This window comes from Helianthus annuus, chromosome 17, assembly GCF_002127325.2.
Source record: "Helianthus annuus cultivar XRQ/B chromosome 17, HanXRQr2.0-SUNRISE, whole genome shotgun sequence".
NCBI classification, from domain to species: Eukaryota; Viridiplantae; Streptophyta; class Magnoliopsida; order Asterales; family Asteraceae; genus Helianthus; species Helianthus annuus.
In genome coordinates this window covers 148,604,353-148,630,470 of record NC_035449.2, presented here as the reverse complement: position 1 = coordinate 148,630,470, position 26,118 = coordinate 148,604,353, and the positions used below count along the sequence as shown (strand labels likewise).

The 26,118-nt window shown below is 41.1% G+C and overlaps 1 protein-coding gene across 11 annotated transcripts; it reads right to left on the bottom strand.

Annotated features, from left to right (window-relative positions):
* Positions 1-2,501: 2,501 nt before the first annotated feature.
* LOC110923303 (regulatory-associated protein of TOR 1) lies at positions 2,502-24,966 on the bottom strand. 11 transcript variants are annotated; one of them, XR_004886786.1, is made up of 7 exons: positions 24,504-24,966; positions 24,378-24,425; positions 22,914-23,629; positions 13,720-13,822; positions 13,485-13,630; positions 12,991-13,204; positions 2,502-2,962 (listed from the first exon to the last, which is right to left on the bottom strand). XR_004886786.1 is itself a non-coding variant. In XM_035986910.1 (7 exons), the coding sequence occupies exons 1-5, from the start codon at positions 24,559-24,561 to the stop codon at positions 13,252-13,254; spliced, it is 357 nt and encodes a 118-aa protein (XP_035842803.1). In that variant the 5' UTR covers positions 24,562-24,966; the 3' UTR covers positions 2,502-2,962; positions 12,991-13,019; position 13,251. The 11 variants fall into 11 exon arrangements, 4 of the variants coding, with proteins under 4 accessions (XP_035842803.1, XP_035842802.1, XP_022023127.1 ...); XR_002583951.2 differs by having other exon boundaries at positions 22,914-23,237; XR_002583954.2 differs by having other exon boundaries at positions 22,914-23,237; positions 24,559-24,966.
* Between the last annotated feature and the right edge of the window lie 1,152 nt (positions 24,967-26,118).

Below are 26,118 nucleotides of genomic sequence, written 5' to 3'. Positions count from 1 at the left end.
CTTTTTCTACTAAAACAACTCATTTTGTGTCTAGTTACTTGAACTAGATCATGAGTGTCTCAGCAGATCAGAACTAATTTTAATCAATTTTTGACCTATTTCTACCAAACTTGAGCTTAATATGACCTTGATATGTATGTCATTTCCTTTTGACCAGTTTTAAGGATAGTAATTTCTCAAAAAAAAAAAAATAAGGAAATTACATCCTGACCAGAGATGAACTTTTACTATCAAAAATGAGTAAAAGTACAAAATACATTTTATAGAAATTAAAATGCATCTGGTTTTATTAAAAGGAAAACAATATTAAAAATAAAGGATGTTTTGAAGATAATCAAAAGGATCCGACTGTTTTTCAAGTAAATGATCAAATTGTTCTCAAGTTATTCTGACCATTGTTTGGGTCAATTTCTTGTCAATTGATTGTAAATTCCTTTTAAGCACAATCACTGGAGATGCTATTGCTACCAGAACAATTTCTGTATTGCTGAATGCACACAGTTGCTTAATGACCACTGATGACCTAACTCTAACCTCAAAAGTGTTTTATGCTAATGCTCTTTTCTTTTGACTTCAAAAGTTTTGAGATAGCCACACTTCGAGATTGTTCATTTTCCCTTTTCCCTTTTTACCCTTTTTATTCATATGTTCAGAAATACTCACTAGGAGATTTTATTCTGAACATACTTTGTCCATAATCACTTTGTAGAAATGTTTTGAGAAATCTGACCATGTTTGAGCATGTTTTATTTTAGATCTCACATTACCTGTGATTAGGACTGTTTTGACATCTTATTTTCTCAATGTGTTTTTGACAAAGTTGATTTGATCCTTTTGAAGATACTCAACCTGCCTTTGAGCACATGAGAGATTTTGACTAAAGTTTTATTTCCCTCTTTTATATGACAGCAGTTACTAATGTTTTTAGTTTTGCTGAACTGAGGTACTTACTTTAGTGTTTATTGAAAACATCACAAATAACAAAACAACAATTGAAATCAATTTTGAAAACATCGAACGATCCCATAATTTGTCAGATATTTTACAGATCTGAAAACTTTGAGTGACATATGTATGATAACATTTGTTGAGTGAGATTTGTGTGTCATATGATATCTTGGTTGATTTACAGAGTTTTTGAATAACCATTTTGACCATGATTCACTCGTTACTCTGTTTTTCAACTGAATACAACCAACCTTAGTATCAATGAATTTTGAGCTGAACTGTTATGTCAAATTGACTGTTAGATCGAATTTGACTGTCCAAGCTCTGATACCAATTGTTAGGATCTGAGGTTGTCATGATTGTGTTTGTTTGCATAAAATGAATAATCAGAACATAAGAAATGATGTAAGTGCAGCGGAAATGAGTAGCAAACTTTGTAAACACAAACAAAGGAAAGTATAGATTGATAAACAATTGCTTTTCATATAGTCAAATGATTTACATAAAAAGCAAAAGATTACAATGCAGGCTTACAATCTAAACTCCCCCTCAGCCTGATACACCAGAGTTGGTTGCACAAGATGAAAGGATGAAATGAGGAAAAAACTCACTCAAAACCATCAAGTGTAACAGTACAGAGTACTGTCATACTTATTGGCAAACCAAACTACTGATATGCTTCAGCTGACGTCACCATGATAGGACATCTAACGACCTAACAACTATAAATACTGTTCTATACAAACTACTGTTATGTAACATCTGATAATCACTAAAATACAAAACATAAGGAAACTACTGCTTCACGTTCCACTGTTGTAGCCTTAGCACAGATGTTGAGTCTTCAGTGCTTTCTTCAAAGGTGATCGGTCTTTGAGAGGGCAGTGCTTGAGTCTTCAGCAACACTTAGGAAACAGCAGTAGATAGAGTAACAGAGTTTGTCTTCAGCAGTTGTTAGATAATCATCAGAGTTTGGTTTATCAGTTGTTGTAGTTGAGCAGCACTTAAGATCCATCAGCTGTTAGATAACCACTGTCAAGGGGAGAGTTTAGAGTAAACTGCTGCTTATTAAGAGTCCACTGATGGGATCTGGTTTTGGCTTTACATTATCTGTTCCTCTGTTAGGGTTCAATCCCAACACATTGTTTAAGTTGTTGATTTTTGGTGTTTTGCAGCAAACTTGTATTAGACAATTAACACTAATTTGAAGCTTTTATTATAATCTTGTTCATCTTTATTCTTTTTCTTGAATCAAGTTTAATTGTGTGATTCCATTACCAATTAAACTAATTGTGATATCGTTGTATTGATCCTGATTTGAGACTTACAATTTTAATCAACTCCACTATTTTAGACAACTAGATTAATTAATCGCTTCAAATTAATTAGTTTGATTTTTTTACTAATTAATTGTTAAAACCTATTTTTAAGAATTCAACAAGCTGAAAACGAAATATAACCATTTAAGATCCAATTAAAAAAAACATTTAGTCATATACTTACATATTCATAGATCTAACCTAACCTTTGTTATAATTTTATAACCATTTAACAAATGGCGTGCAGCCACTCCTGCTGCCGTTTGAAGAAGAATAATGGAGATTTTGGTCAGACATTGGGAAACCCTAGGTAAAGATTACATATCCTGGAGAAAAATGACGACAACAAGTTGTTTTTTATTCTTTTCATTTCCTTTATTTAGATGGCTAGTTACGATTTAGCCCACCATTGAGGCGTACGTATAATATGTGTCCCTGAGACGCCGCCTCATATACCATTTTGCTCTGTTCCGCCTCGAGGCGCGCCTCAGTACGGACGCCTTGGCCGTTTTTTTAAACCATGATTCTGCCCGCCCACCCATTTTGACCCGCTACCTGAGTTGCAAAATGTACTGTACCTTAATTAGACCTGCTATGTTGTGTACATATTTGTTTTCAGGCACCTTCCCTCTATTCTATTGTTCCCTTATTTGCTCTTCTTGTCCATTATAACCATTGAATGAAAATAGGGTCACCTGTTGTCACACCCCCAAAATCCACCTGCGGATAACACCCGCTTCGAGGGCGTGACTGACCAGGATCCAGCCACCAATTATACTGACTAATTAGATTGATAACAAAAAGTAATACTTACTAACCATAAGATTAGCAAATATCAAGTTCAGAGTTTAAGGTTTCAAGTTTAAACAGTAATAAGTAGCGGAAGCATAAATAAACAGTTTTAAACAATGTTCATAAGGTAAGCATGATAAATGCCCAACACACGGGCAGACGACCACTACACATCCCAAGCAGCTGCTCCAGTCACTGGCCACCTGCAAAGCATGCAGTAAGGGGGTCAACAATAATGCTGAGTGAGTTCACTAGTTGTCCAGTTTTAATTACCAAAAACTCGTTTCACCAGTTAATTTATCCGTTTATACATGCCATGGGGAGCTACCCCAAAAGTTAGCGACTAAACTGTTTTTCCAATACCGAACACTTGGTAACCGTTTGCGTTTCCGCAGGATGCCCCGATGTCAATGTTCTATCATCATTGACGGATGCCTGAGTACATTAGTTCACGACCGATCCCATACCATGGCACGGTGTGAGGCTGGTAAGACCTAAATAGCGCTATCAACTAATAACCCGTTCGCCTGGCCCCGGCGACTAATCGGTATTATGTAGTAGGGACTTGAGTGATAGAGTTGCGTTTAGTGCCGTTTGGTTGCATTCCGTATAAACAGTAATTAACTAAAAGGTTTCCCAATACAAGGGAAGAGAAAGTACGTTTGTTCCCAGTAACTAGGGAAGGAATGTAAATGGTATCCCCTTTACAAGGGGATAGGGTTGTTCTAGTCTCGTGTCCCAAACCACCGGGACGCATGCTTTTAAGTTGTGAACTCACCTTGGGTTGCTCGGTATGATACGTTACTTGGTCAAATACGTTGGTCACCACGTCCTAGCATGGTTACCGAATATGGGTCAAGTTGGGTACAAGTAAACACGTATAGCTAACACGTATAAACACGTAGCATGCATTCATACAACACTTGGGTTATTGGGCCTGCCCTTAATTTACACAACAAACAGTACAGGTACACATGCGGTCCAGTTAACAGATAGCCCAACAAGTCATGGCCCAATAACACGTATGCAGCCCAGTCGAGACAAGGGTGGTCTCGACTCGAGAATACACGGTCTCGAGTCGCAACCGGGAGATCTCGAAGAATCACGTTTTGGTCTCGAGTGTGCTGTTTGCGAGTCGCAACCTCAGAGGTCTCGAGTCCAGTCTCGAGTCGAGATCATGAAGTCTCTTGTCGAGACCTAGTCGGTCTCGAGTCCCTGAAGCCTGTCTCGGTTCATCATGCATTGGTCTCGAGTCGCAACCAGGGGTTCCGACTCGCAACCGTGATTACGTGCACAGGAATTTCTTCTAGAACCTGTCTTGTACTAACCAATAGAATTTCGATTTCATGATAAAGTGTACTATCCAATAAAACCATACAAACATGTTTTCTTGTCTGTTTACAAGACAAAATGGATCAAAATCAGCATATTTGAACTATTTTTATGATCATCAAACATGTTCTTCATATTCAGCCAACATTCATATATCCGAAACATGTAATTTTACAACAACTATTATGAGTTTTTAACCAATAATCATAACTAACCGGATAACATACAATTCATGAACATACAACCCAAAATCATGCATAAACCCTCTATATATATCTCGGACAATATCAAGGCACCCAAACAAGATTCATCATTTAAATCCAAACATTTATGCCTAAAACCTCCTAACCAAATCCTTACTACAACCGAAGCAAACCTTTGACACAAACCGGATCATTTTCATTAAGACACAAAAAAAAAAAAACCATTTCAAGCAATCTCTTAGATCATCAAACAAGCATTTTATAGTAACAAACATAAACAATCAAGCACTATCAAGCATTCAAGAGTTATTCAAAATCAACAAAGCCACAAAACTAACCGGTTGATGAAGGGTATGAAGGGTGGTCTTCCTAGTGCGATGTTGAGTTTGATCCGAGGGCTTGATGTCTCCGATTTGGTTCCGAGTAGGAATAGGATGATGGTGAGTGTTGGTGTTTGTAGGGTTTAGTGAGAGAGATGAGAGGAGAGTGTGAGAGTGTAGTGAGATTTGTAAAAATGGTTAAGGGAGGGGTGGGTTGGTTTATATAAGGTTGCGAGTGGGTTAGGGTGATTCCGGGTTGGGTTCTCGATCACAAGGCCTTAACCGGCCCAAACCAAACAACCGGCCCCTTTTGTTGTTCACGGTTCACTCGAGACCGGGTGGTCTCGAGTCGGGTTTGCGGGTCTCGGCTCACATATATATAATACACACTCATACCTATATATGTATATACATATCATACATACACACAATGCAAGGATCACATAGAACATCAAAACAATACACAACTTTTTCATTTAATATATAAGTCATATATATATATATATATACAAGTAGGTTGAATACAGGAATGGTTGTCCGGGAAAATCCGAAGTGTCACATTATCCCCAAGTTTTAAGAACTTTCGTCCCGAAAGTTAAGGCAGCCACTGTCAAGCTAGCGTAAGTGAAAGCGTTTCAACGGGGTGTCACATCATCCCCCCGTTAGTTTGGAATTTCGTCCCGAAATTCGGTTGTAGCTTCAGTGCTGGGGTTTTCGTTTGGGAACAACTGGGGATACTTGTGCTTCATCTGGTCTTCCCGCTCCCAGGTATACTCTGGGCCACGTCGCGAGTTCCAACGGACTCGTACAAGAGGTATCTGGCTACGTTTGAGGATTTTGATCTCTCGATCCGTGATCTCAATCGGTTCCTCAGTAAAGTGTAGCTGTTCATCAATAGTCAGTTCCTTGAAAGGAATTACGAGCGTTTCATCTGTCAGACACTTCTTCAGATTGGATATGTGAAATACGTTGTGTACCGCACTCAGTTCCTCAGGCAGGTTCAATCTATAAGCAACCTTACCGATTTTCTCAGTAATTTCGAATGGTCCGATATATCGCGGATTAAGCTTGCCCCGTTTACCAAAGCGAACCACACCCTTCCAGGGTGAGACTTTAAGTAGAACCCGGTCACCGACCTGGAATTCCAATGGTTTCCTACGCTTATCAGCGTAGCTCTTCTGACGGTCACGAGCTGCCGCCATGCGCTGTCTGATCTGGGCAATCTTTTCCGTTGTATCTACCACCATCTCTGGGCCCGTGATTTGACTATCACCGATTTCCGCCCAGCAGAGAGGTGACCGGCATTTACGACCGTACAATGCCTCAAAAGGTGCTGCCTGAATACTGGTGTGGTAGCTGTTGTTGTAAGAGAATTCTACTAGCGGTAGATGCTTCTCCCAATTCTTGCCAAAATCGATCACACATGCTCTAAGCATGTCTTCTAGGATTTGGATGGTGCGTTCGGACTGTCCATCCGTTTGCGGGTGATATGCGGTGCTCATGTCCAGACGTGAGCCAAAGGATTTGTGCATAGCTTGCCACAATTCCGAAGTAAAACGAGCGTCTCGGTCGGAAATAACTGAGGTTGGCACTCCGTGCCTCGAAACTACTTCCTTTAAGTAAATTTCCGCCAAGGTAGAAAACTTGTCCGTTTCCTTAATAGCCAGAAAGTGCGCGGACTTGGTCAATCGATCCACTATTACCCAAATAGTATCATTTCCGCGTTGAGACCTAGGTAGCCCTGTAACAAAATCCATGGAAATTTGTTCCCATTTCCATTTCGGGATTTCTGGTTGTTGGAGTAGACCTGCTGGCTTCTGGTATTCTGTCTTGACTCTTGCGCAAGTCAAACATTTGCTGACGTATGCTGCTATGTGGGCCTTCATACCAGGCCACCAGTATGTAGTCTTCAAATCGTGGTACATCTTGTCCGAACCAGGATGTACTGAGTAGCGGGACTTGTGGGCTTCATCCATCACGAGTTCACGTAAATCTCCATAGAGTGGAACCCAAATGCGCCCTGTCACATAGTAAGCACCATCTTCTTTCTGTTCTAGTTGTTGTCTCGATCCTCGCAGGGACTCAGCCCTGATGTTTTCCGGCTTCAATGCTTTGACTTGAGCATTTCGGATCTGGGTAGGGAGGTTAGACTGGATGGTAAGTTGCAATGCTCGCACGCGCTTTGGTACGGTGTCCTTTCGGCTGAGGGCGTCTGCCACGACATTGGCCTTGCCCGGATGGTATTTGATGGCGCATTCGTAGTCATTCAAGAGTTCGACCCATCGACGCTGTCTCATGTTCAATTCCTTTTGCCTAAAGATATGCTCGAGACTCCTGTGATCGGTGTAAATAGTGCACTTGGTACCGTACAGGTAATGTCTCCATATCTTAAGAGCAAAGATCACTGCTCCCAGTTCCAAGTCATGCGTCGTGTAGTTCCTTTCGTGCGTCTTAAGTTGTCGTGAGGCGTAGGCAATAACTTTCTCGCGTTGCATTAACACGCAACCGAGCCCATGAATAGATGCATCGCAGTAAACCACAAAGTCGTCAGTACCTTCCGGCAACGAGAGAATAGGAGCGCTGCAGAGGTTATCCTTAAGCCTCTGAAAAGCAGATTCCTGTGCTTCGTTCCACTTGTAGGCGACGCCTTTCTGAGTAAGAGTCGTGAGGGGTTGTGCAATCTTTGAGAATCCCTGAATGAATCTGCGGTAGTAGCCTGCCAAGCCCAAGAATTGGCGAACTTCAGTGGGAGTCTTAGGCGTAGGCCAGTTCTTTATTGATTCGATCTTAGCTGGGTCAACATGAATTCCGTTCTTATTAACTACATGGCCGAGGAAATGGACTTCTCGAAGCCAGAAGTCACATTTAGAGAATTTGGCGTACAGCTGCTCGTTGCGAAGGAGTTCCAGAATAAGGCGTAGGTGTTGTTCATGCTCCTCTTGACTTTTCGAATAAATCAGGATGTCGTCGATAAACACAATCACAAATTTGTCGAGGTACGGCTTACATACGTGGTTCATAAGATCCATGAACACTGCCGGCGCGTTGGTCATTCCAAAAGGCATAACGAGAAATTCATAGTGACCATAACGGGTCCTAAACGCAGTCTTGGAAATATCTTCATTACGAACTCTCAACTGATGATAGCCTGATCGCAGGTCAATCTTAGAATAGTAGCTCGATCCTTGCAGCTGATCGAATAGGTCGTCGATACGCGGGAGAGGGTAACGATTCTTGATGGTAACCTTGTTCAGCTCACGATAGTCGATGCACATTCGGAACGTGCCATCCTTCTTTTTGACAAAGAGTACTGGGGCTCCCCAGGGTGATGAACTAGGACGGATAAATCCTTTATCCAATAATTCCTGCAGTTGCGTAGAGAGTTCCTTCAGTTCTGCAGGGGCTAGACGGTACGGTGCACGAGCTATGGGTGCTGCTCCGGGAGCTAGCTCGATTTGGAATTCGACCTGACGGTGGGGAGGGAGTCCGGGTAGTTCCTCAGGAAATACCTCGGGATAATCACGTACTACAGGAAAATCTTCAATCCTCTTTTCCTTTTCGTGGGTGTTGGTGACAAGTGCTAGGATAGCGGTGTGCCCTTTTTGTAAACACTTCTGGGCTTTTAAAAGCGAGATAATGCCGGTGACTTCTCCACCTTTGTTGCCTTGAACGATGAGGGGTTGGCCGGAACGACGAGGTATACGAACTGCTTTCTCTTGACAGAGGATCTCAGCGCGATGTTTGGATAACCAATCCATACCAATGACGACGTCGAAGCTTCCGAGTTTGACAGGGAAAAGATCGATACTAAACGTATGGCCAGACAATTCTAGGGTGCAGTCGTGGATCATGTGCGTGGCCTCGATGTTCTTACCATTAGCTATCTCGACGATGTGCTTAGATCTTAATAATGCAGGCGGGTGCTTAAGTTTCTTACTAATGCGAAGGGATACATAACTGGCATCGGCACCGGAATCAAATAACATAGAAACATAACGATCATCAAGTAGGAACTTACCCGCCACTACGTTGGGGTCGTTCCTTGCTTCTCCAGCTCCAATCACGAAAGCTCTTCCCCTTGCACCATTCCCAGCATTGTTGTTTTACTCATTGTTCCCAGCTCCCTGATTGTTGTTGCGGTTCTGATTCAGTTCAGGGCAATCCTTTCGCATGTGCCCTGTTGCCCCGCATTTAAAACAAGCTCGGTTGTTTCCCTGCTGCTGTTGCTGTTGGGGTTGTTGCTGATTCTGCCTTGCCGGGAACTGACTTCTACAATCCTTGGCTTCGTGCCCCATCTTGTGGCATCGCTGACACTGACCCTTGTTGCATGCCCCATTGTGGTGCCTGTTACACTTGTTGCACTTAGGGTAGCTTCCCCGGTAGCCACCCTGTTGCTGAGTGCCTTTGTTGTTGTCAGTTTTCCTTTGCTGAGCTGGGGCTTGAGTAGGGTTAGCATCTTTGCCCTGATTTCCATCCCACTTTCGTTTACCATCACTAGAACTTCCTTCCGCAGCACTGATCCTCTTGGGCAACCTGCCCTCCTCCACAGCCTGATTGGTGAGTTTGTGGGCAAGACGAACCACGGGCTGTATGGCAGTGAGGTTGGCCGAGGTTACATGGCTCCTGATTTCCGGGACTAAGCCCTTGATGTACAATTCGATCCTTCGATACATGGGTCGTGACATGTTTGGACAAAGAGCAGCATAGTCGTTGGACAGCTTGGTGTAGGTCTCAATCTCAGACCCAACCATCTTGAGTTCATAGTACTCGTCCTCGAGTTTGTGGATGTCATCCCTGTGACAGTACTCTTCCTTGATCATATCCTTGAAATCCTCCCACGCAGTAGCGTTAGCAGTCTCCAAACCAAGCATTTGAATTTGCGCCTTCCACCATGAAAGTGCGCTTCCCTCAAGAGTACCAGTAGCAAACTTCACCCAATTAGCAGGGGGACACTCGCAGACAGCGAAGACAGCTTCGACCTTCTCGATCCAGTGTAGGAGACCTATGGCACCCTCAGTGCCACTGAACGGAAGAGGCTTGCAATCCATGAAGGTCTTGAAGGTACAAACACGTGGTTGCACAGGCGCAGGCTGACCTGTTGTGAGGAGTGAAGCGAAATAGGTTTAGAGGCGAAAGACGGTGTGGCGGTAGGATCTAAACATCCTAAAACAACGAGCTTACCTATAGGGTGAGCTGCGAAAGCTGCAGCCACAGTGTTGAGCAGGTTAGTGAACTGAGCCTGAGTCATGTTGACGTTTCCTCGTCCGCGTCCACTCATTGTCTTCATAACCAGAAAACATAGTATGAGTGTGGTGTCGTAACATAGCGAGAATAAGATAGAAGGGGGGGGAGGCGTATCTATCTAATCAGGCAAACTAGTATGTATAGCATAAGGCAAGCAAACAAGTAAATATGGGTCCGAGCTATGAGGTCAGATAAGTCGAGCCTTGTACTTGGAGTGTAGTGTCGTCACGAGTCACGGGTTATAGTCTGGTTTTTTTTCTCAAAAAGATTTTTCCCCTTTTTAAAACCAAGTTCACTAAAACCAATGGCTCTGATACCAATCTGTCACACCCCCAAAATCCACCTGCGGATAACACCCGCTTCGAGGGCGTGACTGACCAGGATCCAGCCACCAATTATACTGACTAATTAGATTGATAACAAAAAGTAATACTTACTAACCATAAGATTAGCAAATATCAAGTTCAGAGTTTAAGGTTTCAAGTTTAAACAGTAATAAGTAGCGGAAGCATAAATAAACAGTTTTAAACAATGTTCATAAGGTAAGCATGATAAATGCCCAACACACGGGCAGACGACCACTACACATCCCAAGCAGCTGCTCCAGTCACTGGCCACCTGCAAAGCATGCAGTAAGGGGGTCAACAATAATGCTGAGTGAGTTCACTAGTTGTCCAGTTTTAATTACCAAAAACTCGTTTCACCAGTTAATTTATCCGTTTATACATGCCATGGGGAGCTACCCCAAAAGTTAGCGACTAAACTGTTTTTCCAATACCGAACACTAGGTAACCGTTTGCGTTTCCGCAGGATGCCCCGATGTCAATGTTCTATCATCATTGACGGATGCCTGAGTACATTAGTTCACGACCGATCCCATACCATGGCACGGTGTGAGGCTGGTAAGACCTAAATAGCGCTATCAACTAATAACCCGTTCGCCTGGCCCCGGCGACTAATCGGTATTATGTAGTAGGGACTTGAGTGATAGAGTTGCGTTTAGTGCCGTTTGGTTGCATTCCGTATAAACAGTAATTAACTAAAAGGTTTCCCAATACAAGGGAAGAGAAAGTACGTTTGTTCCCAGTAACTAGGGAAGGAATGTAAATGGTATCCCCTTTACAAGGGGATAGGGTTGTTCTAGTCTCGTGTCCCAAACCACCGGGACGCATGCTTTTAAGTTGTGAACTCACCTTGGGTTGCTCGGTATGATACGTTACTTGGTCAAATACGTTGGTCACCACGTCCTAGCATGGTTACCGAATATGGGTCAAGTTGGGTACAAGTAAACACGTATAGCTAACACGTATAAACACGTAGCATGCATTCATACAACACTTGGGTTATTGGGCCTGCCCTTAATTTACACAACAAACAGTACAGGTACACATGCGGTCCAGTTAACAGATAGCCCAACAAGTCATGGCCCAATAACACGTATGCAGCCCAGTCGAGACAAGGGTGGTCTCGACTCGAGAATACACGGTCTCGAGTCGCAACCGGGAGATCTCGAAGAATCACGTTTTGGTCTCGAGTGTGCTGTTTGCGAGTCGCAACCTCAGAGGTCTCGAGTCCAGTCTCGAGTCGAGATCATGAAGTCTCTTGTCGAGACCTAGTCGGTCTCGAGTCCCTGAAGCCTGTCTCGGTTCATCATGCATTGGTCTCGAGTCGCAACCAGGGGTTCCGACTCGCAACCGTGATTACGTGCACAGGAATTTCTTCTAGAACCTGTCTTGTACTAACCAATAGAATTTCGATTTCATGATAAAGTGTACTATCCAATAAAACCATACAAACATGTTTTCTTGTCTGTTTACAAGACAAAATGGATCAAAATCAGCATATTTGAACTATTTTTATGATCATCAAACATGTTCTTCATATTCAGCCAACATTCATATATCCGAAACATGTAATTTTACAACAACTATTATGAGTTTTTAACCAATAATCATAACTAACCGGATAACATACAATTCATGAACATACAACCCAAAATCATGCATAAACCCTCTATATATATCTCGGACAATATCAAGGCACCCAAACAAGATTCATCATTTAAATCCAAACATTTATGCCTAAAACCTCCTAACCAAATCCTTACTACAACCGAAGCAAACCTTTGACACAAACCGGATCATTTTCATTAAGACACAAAAAAAAAAAAAACCATTTCAAGCAATCTCTTAGATCATCAAACAAGCATTTTATAGTAACAAACATAAACAATCAAGCACTATCAAGCATTCAAGAGTTATTCAAAATCAACAAAGCCACAAAACTAACCGGTTGATGAAGGGTATGAAGGGTGGTCTTCCTAGTGCGATGTTGAGTTTGATCCGAGGGCTTGATGTCTCCGATTTGGTTCCGAGTAGGAATAGGATGATGGTGAGTGTTGGTGTTTGTAGGGTTTAGTGAGAGAGATGAGAGGAGAGTGTGAGAGTGTAGTGAGATTTGTAAAAATGGTTAAGGGAGGGGTGGGTTGGTTTATATAAGGTTGCGAGTGGGTTAGGGTGATTCCGGGTTGGGTTCTCGATCACAAGGCCTTAACCGGCCCAAACCAAACAACCGGCCCCTTTTGTTGTTCACGGTTCACTCGAGACCGGGTGGTCTCGAGTCGGGTTTGCGGGTCTCGGCTCACATATATATAATACACACTCATACCTATATATGTATATACATATCATACATACACACAATGCAAGGATCACATAGAACATCAAAACAATACACAACTTTTTCATTTAATATATAAGTCATATATATATATATATATACAAGTAGGTTGAATACAGGAATGGTTGTCCGGGAAAATCCGAAGTGTCACACCTGTGGTGGGATGCAGATCACCACCATCACTGTCATCCCCAAGAACCAATCAATGAAAGAAATTAAGGTTACATGTGTTCCGACTGTGTATCAACTATGAAAGGAGTTGGACCTGTGTTTCAACCCGTAGGTGAAAAAAATCGCAGGTCCACAACTCCATGCATGTGTAAGTTGTATAATTGATATTAAGAATGCACCAAACGGAATGTAAAACCTGAAATTCAAATAAAAAACAATAACAAATTAAGATCAACACTTACATCAGTAAGGATTTCTAAACTCTGAATCTGCACTGCTTCTGGTCTCTACAAACAAAACCTTTGCGAACCAAAAACACCATGAACCCCATACAATTTAAAATGCAAGTTAATATATAAATCAACTTGTTTTTTTGTTTCTATGAAAAGCCCTACTGGCCAACCATACTGGTCAAGATCAACATGAAAAACATCAAAGTCTGGTCATAACCACATGAAGATTAAAAGATAATTTACCATATAACCAAACTGCTGCTGCCAATCAACTACAACACTAACACTCCTGGCACCAGGTCTATGACCATGAATAGAAGAAAACGCGGTTATGAGTTTTTGTTTGCCTCTAGAAATGTCATCTTTCCATATTCGCACATTTCCGTCACCTGCAAATAATGAAAGCAATAAAGATCAAGTAAACCTTTTAAAGACAATGAAAATACGAGTTGCGAGAATTTAAAGATTGTAAACTTACTTGAGGCTACAAGCAGAAGCTCGTTCACTAAGCATAGTTTTGATATCCCTTTATTTGGATATTCGTGATTATTAGCAATGTCGCCTCCTCGTAATTCCAAATTCTAAAAAAAAAGATGAAGAAATTATCGAAGATTATTAAAAGAAAACCAATTAATGTTTAAGTCAACTACAGACGGTCAAACTTATAAATTATATCACTATATGCTATAGAAAGTACGAAACTCACAAGCACATTGTGTAGGTCCCTCTCGGAGGATCGAGAATAAACCTAAACCTTGTTATACTAACCCACTAGCGAGTGCGGAATCCAAGCTAGCAAGCAAACCGGGATGAAGCAAGTATCAACACAAACACACAAGGGTTCACCGATTAACACCACTGTATTAATACGAATGAAGGTTTCGGTTACAAGCACAATGTTTACAAATCTAACTTGCAAACTCTCTAGTGTGTGTGTGTGTGTTTGGATAGAATGCTCTCAAACTCTCTATGTGTGCATCTATCTAACAAGCCTCTCAAGTCCCTATCCAAAACAACACACTTCATGGGTATTTATACCCATACACAGCAGGTCTGGTCGAAGGATTAGACAGATTGTCCGAAGGACCATCTGTCGACCACAATGGCCATCGAAGGATCCATATATACTTCGAAGGATAGCATATCCTTCGAAGTCCATCAGTATCCTTCGTGGTTTATCTTTCGAGCCAATCGAAGGATAGACATAATCCTTCGATTGCTCATTCTTCGACTCAGACACTTCACAAACAAATTTACTAACTGTTGACTGAGTCAAACCAGGAGGACGGTTGACTTGGTCAACTTACAAGACTGACAAGGACATCGTTTACATCGTGACCGAATACAGACAAAGTACAGACACAAGTGCACCAACAAACTCCCCCTTGGCTGTAGCTTTGTCTTGATCTTCCATAATTGTAGACTCGTCTCGAACTTCGACGGTCTTTGGTCTTCGAGTTCCCAAAACTCTGATGTCCTTTCAAGTCTTCATTGTCGGAGGATCTTCAAAGTGTTCACGTCTTGAAAGCAGAAAGTGTATCAACAAACTACCCATATCATGTAGGAAGTGTGTTGACAAACTCCCCCTTAACATAAGCTCCCCCTTGAGTCATGCTCGTGAAATACTTTAACTTTATGAAGTGAGATCCTTGAGGTGTTGATGATGGTCAGCAGCAACTCGATCATTTTCATCATTTGAGTGCCTTCATGTCGTGTCTTCATTCCAAAGCTTTGTCATCGACCATGTTCTCCTAGCCTTTAGAATCTGCACATGCAAGAAATCTAAACGCGTAATGAGAACAACTGCTTGGAGTATAGTTAATCATAAACAAATGACACACGGATGACCATGTCACAATCAAACACCGTCCGACAGTTTGAAAGTTTAATAAATTTATCAATTTCAATTTCTAACTTTCAAAACATGCAAATTTCGACCGTTTATGAAGATTTAGTCAATTCGGTTTTCGTTCAGGTTTCAGGCAACGAAGACTCGAGTTCCAACATCGTACGATCGAAAATAAAGTAGAAATAAAATCTTTTTGGTATTTTGAATTTTTTTTTTAAATGTAAAGACTGAAAGCAGTAAATAAATATATACAGACATTCTTTTTGCGAGTTTCGAGGGTAAGAGAATCATATCAGTGTACGGTCATGCCAAAACGCTCTTGTTATTCAGTTAGTTAACATTAAGATAAGCATCCTATAGCAATTATCGATATTGTTGTCCACTTAAGCTCAACTTATCAGATGTAATCATGTTTAGGAGATACGTTAAGGTATAATTTATACTTACCGACCGGTGTTCATCCACATCACGACACATTCCCGTATCAAGGTATGCACGAGAGTTCATCTTACCGGTGAGTATACCGATTATCATCTGTTTGACCGTATATTGATGTGAGATTCTCACTTATTTTGATTTGAAAACAAGTCCTATGTGATATAATCACTTATTGATGAGGAACTTGATTTTCATATGCATGAGGGCACAGGTGCAAGTCCGTGAACAGGTCAGTACTTCCGTACAGCAGAGAGACGAACTTGACACCCGGATAAATGTGATATATTATCACTTATTTGTTTTGGACATGTGATTGTTTATCACTTATTGAGGTCGAATGCAGTATGTAATATGTACACGTATGTATAGTATCATGGAAGATCTAGACTTGCGTCCCCGTTATTTTTCGGTAAAAGATACAACCATGATACCCAGATGATAAGCAGCATAAAGACCGAATATCTCAGAACCTCGGCAATCTATCAAACGAAATTTCGGTACTAAGACCATATGCCAATGAATGGTTCCCACCTGATCTTCAGTCGATTAAGATTTATATCACCCTGCACACTTTAAAATGATTGTGAGCCTACCAATACATCTTATATAGAGCTGCTTATCGTTTTTCATTTAAGGTTTAAAGAGGTTTGGATAGACCACTGATGTACTATCATTTTCTCTTTTTCTCGCCAGAAAACTCATTTTTGATTTTCTATTGTTTTTGGGTTTTTGAAATTTTTCGATGTTTTTGGATTTTCATATTTTTGGATTTACTCCCCCTAAAATCAATAAACTAAGACAAATTTTTAAAAACACAAAGATATTTACAAAAATGATTTTCCGATGTTGGTTTTACTCGTGCTTGACCTTAATGCCGTTTACCAATAATAAAAAGTCAAATCTTGATTTGTCAAAAGCTTTGGTAAAAAGGTCGGCACGTTGGTCATCGGTGTGGACCATAACAACATTGACGAGTTTCATAAAGAAACAATCACGCGTGAGGTGATATTCGAGATCAACGTGTCAGGCCAAAGAGTACTGTACGAGACGATATAATTCATATAGCAGCCTAAAAATCAACAAGTATAGGAGAAATTTGAAATTTTAAAAACCGTATCCTGCAACTGCTTCGTGCATTGCAAGGAAACTGAGCACTCTCCCAAACTGGACATCCACTGGATGTGGACTTCAAAGTCGATTTTGTAGCTACTGAAAAATCTCTTCACAGCAAGACGATCAAAAACCTTTGGTTCCGGCTGGTCTTCCACATTGCACCAGCGAAAGGTCTTTCTCTTTCTCTTTCAGAAGCGGTGTGCGGGTGTTCAATCTACACCACGGCATCCGCACATCGTTCATTGTATTCTTTCCTGAGAACCCGATTAAAAACCATAGCAACCAAATTTTGGCGCGTACTTCATCTGGTCGAATTTTGCAACTTCATTCAACCACGTTCTTCTTCTTTGTTTGCTTTCCTTTCTGGCACGAAACACAGACGTCTTGAAGATGGAAATTTTTGAGGGGAACACCATTCACCAATTCATTTGAAACCAAATGATTCATTTTGCGTAAGTGAATGTGACCCATTCGTCTGTGCCAAGAGATAGTGTCTTTTTCTGTGGCTTTGGAAACGAAACAAGTTGCTTGTGCAGACGTTGTAATAGCTTGGCTCATATCAAGGACGTACAAATCATTTATCCTTGGAGCCGACAAGAGAATCCATTCTTTTGGAATTTTGAAGTCGGGCTTCAGCACATAACATCCATTAGCATCAAAGTGTACTGAAAATTGCTTGTCACAAATTTGAGAAACACTAAGAAGATTGTGATCAAGTTGTTGCACAAAGTTGATCTTGTCAAAACTGACAATCCCGTTGGATATCATTCCTTCACCCGTTATATATCCACCTTTATCTCCAGCAAAAGCAACATAACCTCCTCTAATAGATTTAACGTCGTAGAGAAGCTTCATGTCGCCTGTCATGTGCCTGGATGCCCCACTATCAACAATCCAATGACTACTGACAGTTCCTCCTGGAACACCCTGCACATGAACTCAAATGAATTAGTTGGAGATGGGGACCCAAGCCATTGTGGTCTTGGGTCTTCCATTTTCATCAATGACAATAACTTCTTGTCTTTGATGGTTGGTGAATTGTGATGGTCCCCCTGATTCAGTAACCGATTTAGGTTTCCAGGTCTGTTTTGTTTTACCAGTGTCTTTCTTTAAAATTTTAACTTCTTGATTGTTTGAAGTTTTGGAATTTTCTGGTTTTACAGCAACAGATTGTTTTTGAACCACATCGATTTTAATTGCTTTCTCAATCTTTTTGACCTGTTGGCGTTTCTGTTTCTTTTCCCTTTCTCTTACAAGGCGGGGATCTTGTTTTGCAGAAACCGATTGCCTACGGTCAATTTTGTCACGGGGATCATCAACCTTTTCTTTCTGTTTATGAAGATATGGGCAGTTTCTAATAATATGCCCAATGGTTCCACACTCAAAACATGATCTTCGTTCAACAAACCCCGAAGAATCATGTGATCGTCTAACCGATGATGTTGAACTTTGTGAACCCGAGGTACTAGGTTTTGAACTGCTTAGTTCATTTCTTTTCTCGACAAAAGCTTTCTTGACAAAATCTAAGTTAGATTGATTTTCAAACTTTTCAATTTTGTCCGTTCCCGTCGATTTCACAAAGTTAACCTTTTTCTTCTTCTTTTGGTTCGGCTTCTTGTCAGCTTGAGCCGGTGTTTTACCTTTGGGTTTGGTGTGATTTTGCTGTTTTGGCATTGTTGGCAATTTCTTGTTGCCAAATTGCTTTCGGATTTCAGCTTTTGGAATAGGAGGACACTGTGTAACTGTAACACGTGGTCCTGACTTTCCCAAAAATTTACTTGTCGAACTTTCAAAGACTTTACAGATTAAGGATTGATTAACATTCTTAATGGGAAAATCTTTGTCTAAGTAAATTTTATCATCACCAACTAGAGTGTACAGCAAATTCACACTCTCCGGCTCTTCTGCAGATGAGGACTCAGTTGCAACAGTCTTAGCGGATTGAGCAGGAGGATCACATAAAATATGATTCTCAAGAGGTATGTCCTCATTTTTGGTCACCACATCAGACTTTGCTGGGACAGTATCATCAGATTCATCATCAGAGGAATCAGCATCCTCAATCACAACTGGAGGATCTTGATTCTGTTCAGCACTTACAAATGTATCTGCAGGTTTATATAAAAAAAATGCTATATATATTCCGAAACAGGCTATACTGACTGAAAAAACTGCATCTTACACATCTGAATCTGAGGATACTTCCTTTTGGTATCCGAGTCCTGCAGCAAACTCTTTCACATCTAGAGGCACAGAAGGTTCAAAGAACACCCTGTCCTCTTCATCAGGCATGGCATCATAATTGTGTCTAACTGGTGGTGGACATTTCTTGTAGCCAATGCATGTGACATCCCTCTTTTCCTTCTGAACATCAATGATGTGATCCAACACATAGCTGGAGCTCAAATAACTGTCTAGCTTAAGCTGGATCGCATCGCTTTCTGTTTTCACACAAGCCATCTCTTTTTGCATAATCTCCAGGCGAGATATATACAAATTAATATCAGTTTGTTTTCTTGAAACCATTTTTGTCAGTTCAGTTTTATCTTTCTTTAAGGTCTCAATTACTGACTTAAATTCTTTTTCATGGTTTTCATAAAACATGTTGGCTTCTGTGCATTTTGAGAGATCCACAGTCAACTTCTGATTGTGGATGAATGTCATATCATATTTCTCTTGCAAAGCCTCATGCTTGCTTTGCAAGTCACACCACTCAGCACTCAAGGAACTATGTTTGTCTTGCAAGTCAAACAAACTAGCTTGTAAAGCATCATGTTTGGCTTACAACTCAGACATGTTTCCTTCTAAGTCAGCACACCTAGCATGCAATCTATCACATTCATCACAGTTAATAGCAGTGGGTTCATCGACACATACCTGACTTGATGAACCGTCGACATTAGCCATAAAGGCTGAATGGAGAGAATACGAAGTATAAGCAGCTTGATCCACCAGAATAGATCTTCTTTGAGTTTCTGCTGCAGCTTCCTCCAAAAGCTCATCAAAGTCAGCATCATCCGAAACATTAGATGTCTCACCCACATGATCATCACCAGAGTTGGATGATTCTTCATCAACACTCCTGCTGTACCCAGAGGAGTCTTCATCTTCAGACGATTCACCACCACTGGCAGAAGATTCTCCACCACTGGTGTGAACTAGCTCCTTCACAATCTGAGCAAAACATGCTGTTCCATCGGGAGCATCACCACCCAACTGGATTGACCAGTCACAACCTTCATCCACCTGAACTGCAAGTGCCCGGTTGGTTTGGTTGTTGACAGGCACCAATGTACGCTCATTGTTTCTGTTCTGCTGGTTGCCTTGGTTTCTGAAGGGGTTTTGATTCCCGTGTTGAGCTGGCTTTGTGCACTCCCTTTTAAAGTGACCCCGTTCACCACAGTTGAAGCACTTAACAGCTTGTTTATCGAACCCATACTTGGTGTCTCTCTTGCTTTCCAAGCTGGTTCTTCCAGTACTTTCCATCCAATCCTTTGCTCTTCTCACAGCACTTGCAAAGGCCCACTTGATATCCATCAAGTCCATCTCTTCTTTATCAATCTGCCGGTAGTCTTCTTGTGTCAGATTAATATTGCCAAACTGACCTTCTATCAACCCACAGTACGCGCTCACTACAGTGTTAAGTAGCTCCATGTGTTCCTTAGCTATTTCTACACTGACTTTAGAAAAGCTTGAAGTGTCGAGCTGTACAGTACTAGGCTTTGATTGTTGACCTGCAGATGATGTTCCTCCATAACATGCACGTTGTGTTTGAGCAGGAGGAGGAGGAGGTGGTGGTTGTATTGGATTTCCATACATGTCTGTGGTAGGAGGTGGCTTAACAGGAACTTGCACCGGATTTCCATACATATCTGTACTTGTGACAAAAGCCGTTTGCAGAGGAGCATGTGGACCTGTTCTTGTAGACGAAGTATTGGAAGTTCCACAATACATTTCTGGATTTTGTGGCAATAGAACTCTCTTCGCCTTTAATGTTTCCTCCTGATCCTTGTTTTCCAAAAGCTGCACGAAGTCGTTGATATTTGTAGTTTTCAACACTCTGTTATACTTCAGGATTTCCAAGAAACTGCTCCATTGGGGAGGCAAAGCATCGGCAAACTTTTTCACCACTTCTGCTTGAGTTGTCGTCACACCAAAATTATTCAGCTCAGTAAGCAAATGATAAAACCGACTTGTCATGTCTCCCAAAGACTCCTTATCTAAACATGTGAAACAGTCGAATTCTTTCTTGAGCAGATCATGACGCAATTGACGTGTTGCTTCATTCCCTACTCCCCTGGTTTTCAAACCGTCCCACAGCTTCTTTGTAGTCTTGAAGCTGACAAATTGATGATAGATGTCTTTGCTTAACGCCTGAGTGAGAATGGCGTAGGCTTTCTTTTCCAGATCATATATTTTCTTTTGATCTTCTGGAAGATCGGCAAAACTAGCAGTCGTTGAAGCGGCGACTTCGATAGCTTGATCAAAATCTGTGGTGAAACGTATCCACAGCTCTGTATTTTGACCCAGAACATATGTACGGAATCTATCAGCCCAACCCGGATACTCGTTTAAATGCATCAGCTTTGGAGGTCGATTCAAACTTCCTGTTTCACTTTCGCTCAGTAATATACTTTGGATACTAGGAGTTTGATTCGAGACTAATGCCCACTGATTTCCCTGAGAGGATGTCGATACCGGAGACTCGGCCCATGAAGGCGATAGACTTGTAGACGTGTATTTTCCACTGTCTGGCGCCGGTGTACCCCACCATGAGGGAGTGACACCAGAACTTGTATATTTACCGCTGTCGGGGGCCGGATTCCACCAATTCGGATTCATGATTAATGAGCAAAATAAATGCTAAGTGAGTAATCCGAAAGATCACACAGTCGAAGGATCTTGGTCGAAAGATCTGAAATCACAGAAACTTGTTAACAATAAACTGACCACAATCGAAAGATCAACTCTTGTTCGAAGGATCAACAGTACTCGAAAGACTACTGTTGAATCTCGAACAATGATTTCGAAAGATTCAAGAACTCGAAGGATTCCCCTTTGAAAGATCCTTATCTTTCGAGTTAAATCCTTATCTTTCGGACACTTGTCTTTCGAATAGATTCCTTGATCGAAGGATATGTTTCAGACTTCGAAGGATGGGTCGAAGGATGATGATCTTTCGAGCCTTCCTTGATCGAAAGATGGTCTTTCGATGTCGAAAGATATCTTTCGAGACCTTCTGACACACTGACGCGGATGTGACAGGTTGGTGAAAAGGTGATGGGTAGGTAAGTCAACTTTCGGCAGAAAGGGATGTGCAGACTGTACCTTTCCCACCAACTTTGAAAAATTGCCCAAAATGGATAACCTTATCCCCAAACCAGTCACCGGAATCTTTAACCGGAAATATGGCCGGAAAACACAAAGACACTTAAAAACACCTTTTTAAGTTACCCAACCCAAACTTTGAACACTCCCGAAGGTTTAGAATCCGTTTTTCAGTTTAAATATGCAAGAAAAACCACAAAAACGGGTGCTAAACCAAGTGTCCAAACACACCAAACACTTGAACAAACCCGCTTTTAAACAAGGTAAAGAGCCAAGCTCTGATACCACTTGTAGGTCCCTCTCGGAGGATCGAGAATAAACCTAAACCTTGTTATACTAACCCACTAGCGAGTGCGGAATCCAAGCTAGCAAGCAAACCGGGATGAAGCAAGTATCAACACAAACACACAAGGGTTCACCGATTAACACCACTGTATTAATACGAATGAAGGTTTCGGTTACAAGCACAATGTTTACAAATCTAACTTGCAAACTCTCTAGTGTGTGTGTGTGTGTTTGGATAGAATGCTCTCAAACTCTCTATGTGTGCATCTATCTAACAAGCCTCTCAAGTCCCTATCCAAAACAACACACTTCATGGGTATTTATACCCATACACAGCAGGTCTGGTCGAAGGATTAGACAGATTGTCCGAAGGACCATCTGTCGACCACAATGGCCATCGAAGGATCCATATATACTTCGAAGGATAGCATATCCTTCGAAGTCCATCAGTATCCTTCGTGGTTTATCTTTCGAGCCAATCGAAGGATAGACATAATCCTTCGATTGCTCATCCTTCGACTCAGACACTTCACAAACAAATTTACTAACTGTTGACTGAGTCAAACCAGGAGGACGGTTGACTTGGTCAACTTACAAGACTGACAAGGACATCGTTTACATCGTGACCGAATACAGACAAAGTACAGACACAAGTGCACCAACACATTGGCATTTTGTGATGTGGTTTAGAGTGAGATTTTCCCTTTTTTCACGTTTGATTGCAAATTCATCAGCACCATTGGTTGCTGTAAGATGTGGTTTTGAAAAAGGACTGTAGCTCCAGTTGTAGATTGTTGATTGCAGAAGAAAACTGCGATCTGATGCTGATCTGGAAACCCCGGGTGAACCCAAAAGTGGGTCGGCTAGCCCCGAGTCCATTAAATGTGGTCTGAATTCAAGTGAACAGACCCTTCGCATTCCGGTTAAGTAACTTGGTTTTGGAGGACTCACAGGAGGTGTTCTAAACGTTAACGGTAAATGACCTATTCACATCACAACAAAAAACCTCACACATCTCATTCCTATAATCCTATTCAATTTTATAATACTTCTTTATTCTAGTCTATTACTTTTTCCCTATCTCCCACTCACAAAAAATATGAAGAATAGATACAGGGAATGAATAATGAATCTGTATATTTAAGGAATCACGGTTGCATCCCTAAAATTGTTCCCAATTTTAGGGATCCTAATGGAGCGGTAATGTAGCAGATCTCCCTAATGTAGTTGAATGCTCCAACAAATATCATCGAGGAAGTCTTTATTTTTCAAGATTAAATTTCCTGAACTCGTAAACTGATTTACATAATAATTGAACTATGCTGTGAATTCTTCAACCGACTCAAGCCAGAACCACCAACAGTAACTATAAACGCTGTAAAGACCAACCATCCATGTACATATATAACTATAAGCCTATAACAAAACTCAAAAACACAGATAGACATATGTACATAACTATAAGTCCTTAGTTTAAAAAAGCAATGCGGCTCAAGCCCCTGCGCTTTCGGTAGCATAAGGCACACTTTTTTGTAAAAAAGCACACCTGAGGCACAATTTCGTGGCAAAAAAATTGAATAAGAGGCGCGCGCCTCATGTATGTCCCATATTTTATGTGCTTCAGGTTGTTTTATATAAGGCCTTTCAGGTTGTACATGTATGTAATTTCCATATTAAAACATATATAAAGCTTACTTAGTTACTTGTCTCTATATATTGGGTAAATGATGCTAGAACCTATAGGAAATATATAAAAAGATTATATAATCATTTGCACCTCAGGTACAAAAAACATTTCGCTTTTACGCTTGTTGAGACAGATTTAGACCTTGTCGCTTTTGTGCGCTAAACCAAGACGATAACTCAAATTCTGAATTTCAAATGCAACAACATAGATGAAGTTTCATACATATTAGCTACTTGACAACACTAAAACATAATTACAGTGTATATCTAGTTACTAATGTTTAATAATCCATGGAATTAGAAGAACTTTCAAAGTCGGTCAACAAAATAAACAAGTAAATTCAAATAATCTGATCTTAGATCCAAATAAATAACCACAACAACTATTCAATCAACCGAAAATTATCAATCAAAAGTGATTCGTACAGATCTAATACCTGAATTAGGGCAGTGAAGAAAGCAAACACGACGTACAGATCTATAATCTAGATCAGATATAAACAACGAAAACGTAAGTCAAAATTAGGTCAATAAGAAATATAAAAACACAGATAAATATTAACCTTGAGATTAGTCGGAGTAGCGGAATAAGCAGATCGGAGAGAGTTAAAAAGATACCATTCAATTGATGGTGATGAAGAGGGGATTCAATTGTAGGCCATGGTGATGAAGAGTGTTAAATACACTGCAGGAGGGGCAAGAGACTAAGAGGACGAATGAGAATCATTAATTTTGACTTATCAATTTCCGCTCATCAATAGAGACGGTTTCAGTCTGATCACAAATCATATACGGTTTTAATTTCGAGATTCAATACATGATTTGATTAAAGAATTAAACTCAGTATTTGTAACTGATGATAGAGTCTCAATCATGCAACGTTTCAGTGATGCGAGGAGTCTCAGTTTCAATATTTCAATACTGATGTTCGCTGATGTAGGGTAGAACAAGGGCAAGAATGGAAGAAAAGGGCAAATAATTTAGGATTTGAACGGACCATTCACATGCCATCTTAAAAATTGAAAGGAAATTGCATTTCTATCCTAGAGAAATGCTTATTATAGTACTATAGATATAGATATAATCTTGTAACCAAACATGTCTTGTGTAACTAATTATTATTAACAGATATATTCTAAATGAGTTGTAATTAAATTGTAAACTGATTAAACAAAAACGTAAAGGAATTAACCACTCCTTAACTCGCGTAATGGATTCAGTTTTTTGTTTGACACATCAATTCAAATGACGTGTATAAAGAAGATCATTATTTAATTTTAGCTTAATAAAAATATTGTCTTAAATAATTTTGTAACCTGTTAACTGAGTACTTAACTTAGTGGTATGATTTTTATCATAACTTAATTCAATATACGTGATTATATGATATGTTATGTGTTTACATAACTTGTTATATGCATATTGTATATAACATTAAAATGTATGGTCGGTGGGAATTTATTATTTTTTTATTCTTTTCTTCATTCTTTTCAATACATGTCATTCCACTTTAGGCCGTGGGGTATGGGGCGGGAGTTTTGGCGTGGGTTGGCGTAAAACGCCCAAGTCATCACCCCGGGTGGGCTTGGGTTGTGGCGTTGCCTCTTGGGGCTTGGCTTTCAAGCCGGGCGTGGGGCGGTTTGGCCAAGCTAGCTGGCGGACTATCATTTGCTCACCCCGCCACATCAGGCGGGTGTTTAAAATTTTGAAATTTAAAATTCAAACTGGTCCCCCCCCCATCCCCCCATCTTCTATAACCGCCACCCGGGTCACCCAAAGGCCCTATACATTGCTACCCCAACCCCACCGGTCCCCCATCCCACGAACCAAACACCCCACCGGCTACACCCACTGTCTTGAACCCGCTACCCCGCTGGTCCCCCCCATCCCACGAACCCAAGAAGAAATGGCATCATGGACCCGTCAAGAAGAAATGGCACTCGTAACTAGCGTCGTCGACGCTATGAAGGGGCGGCCACCGGGCCAAACAAAATATTGGGCGGAAGCATTTGCGGCCTACCGACAAAACGTCGGTAACGACCGCCACAACCTCAACGCGTGCCAACATAAATGGTGCGAGCTACGGCACAAGCTCGAGCGTTTCAAGGCTTACTACGATGCGGTTCCCGGTGGCGAGTTAAGCCACGAGGACCGGGTGGCGGTGGCGAACATAGAGTT

Bases quoted from the DNA above. Each gene is read 5' to 3' on its own strand.
- LOC110923303 (XM_035986908.1), bottom strand. The intron at 13,631-13,719 runs GTAAGTTTACAA...CATTATTTGCAG, and splicing joins GCTTCTGCTTGTAGCCTCAA to GTGACGGAAATGTGCGAATA. The intron at 2,963-13,102 runs GTCCAACTCCTT...GTGTGACAACAG, and splicing joins ACCTACGGGTTGAAACACAG to GTGACCCTATTTTCATTCAA.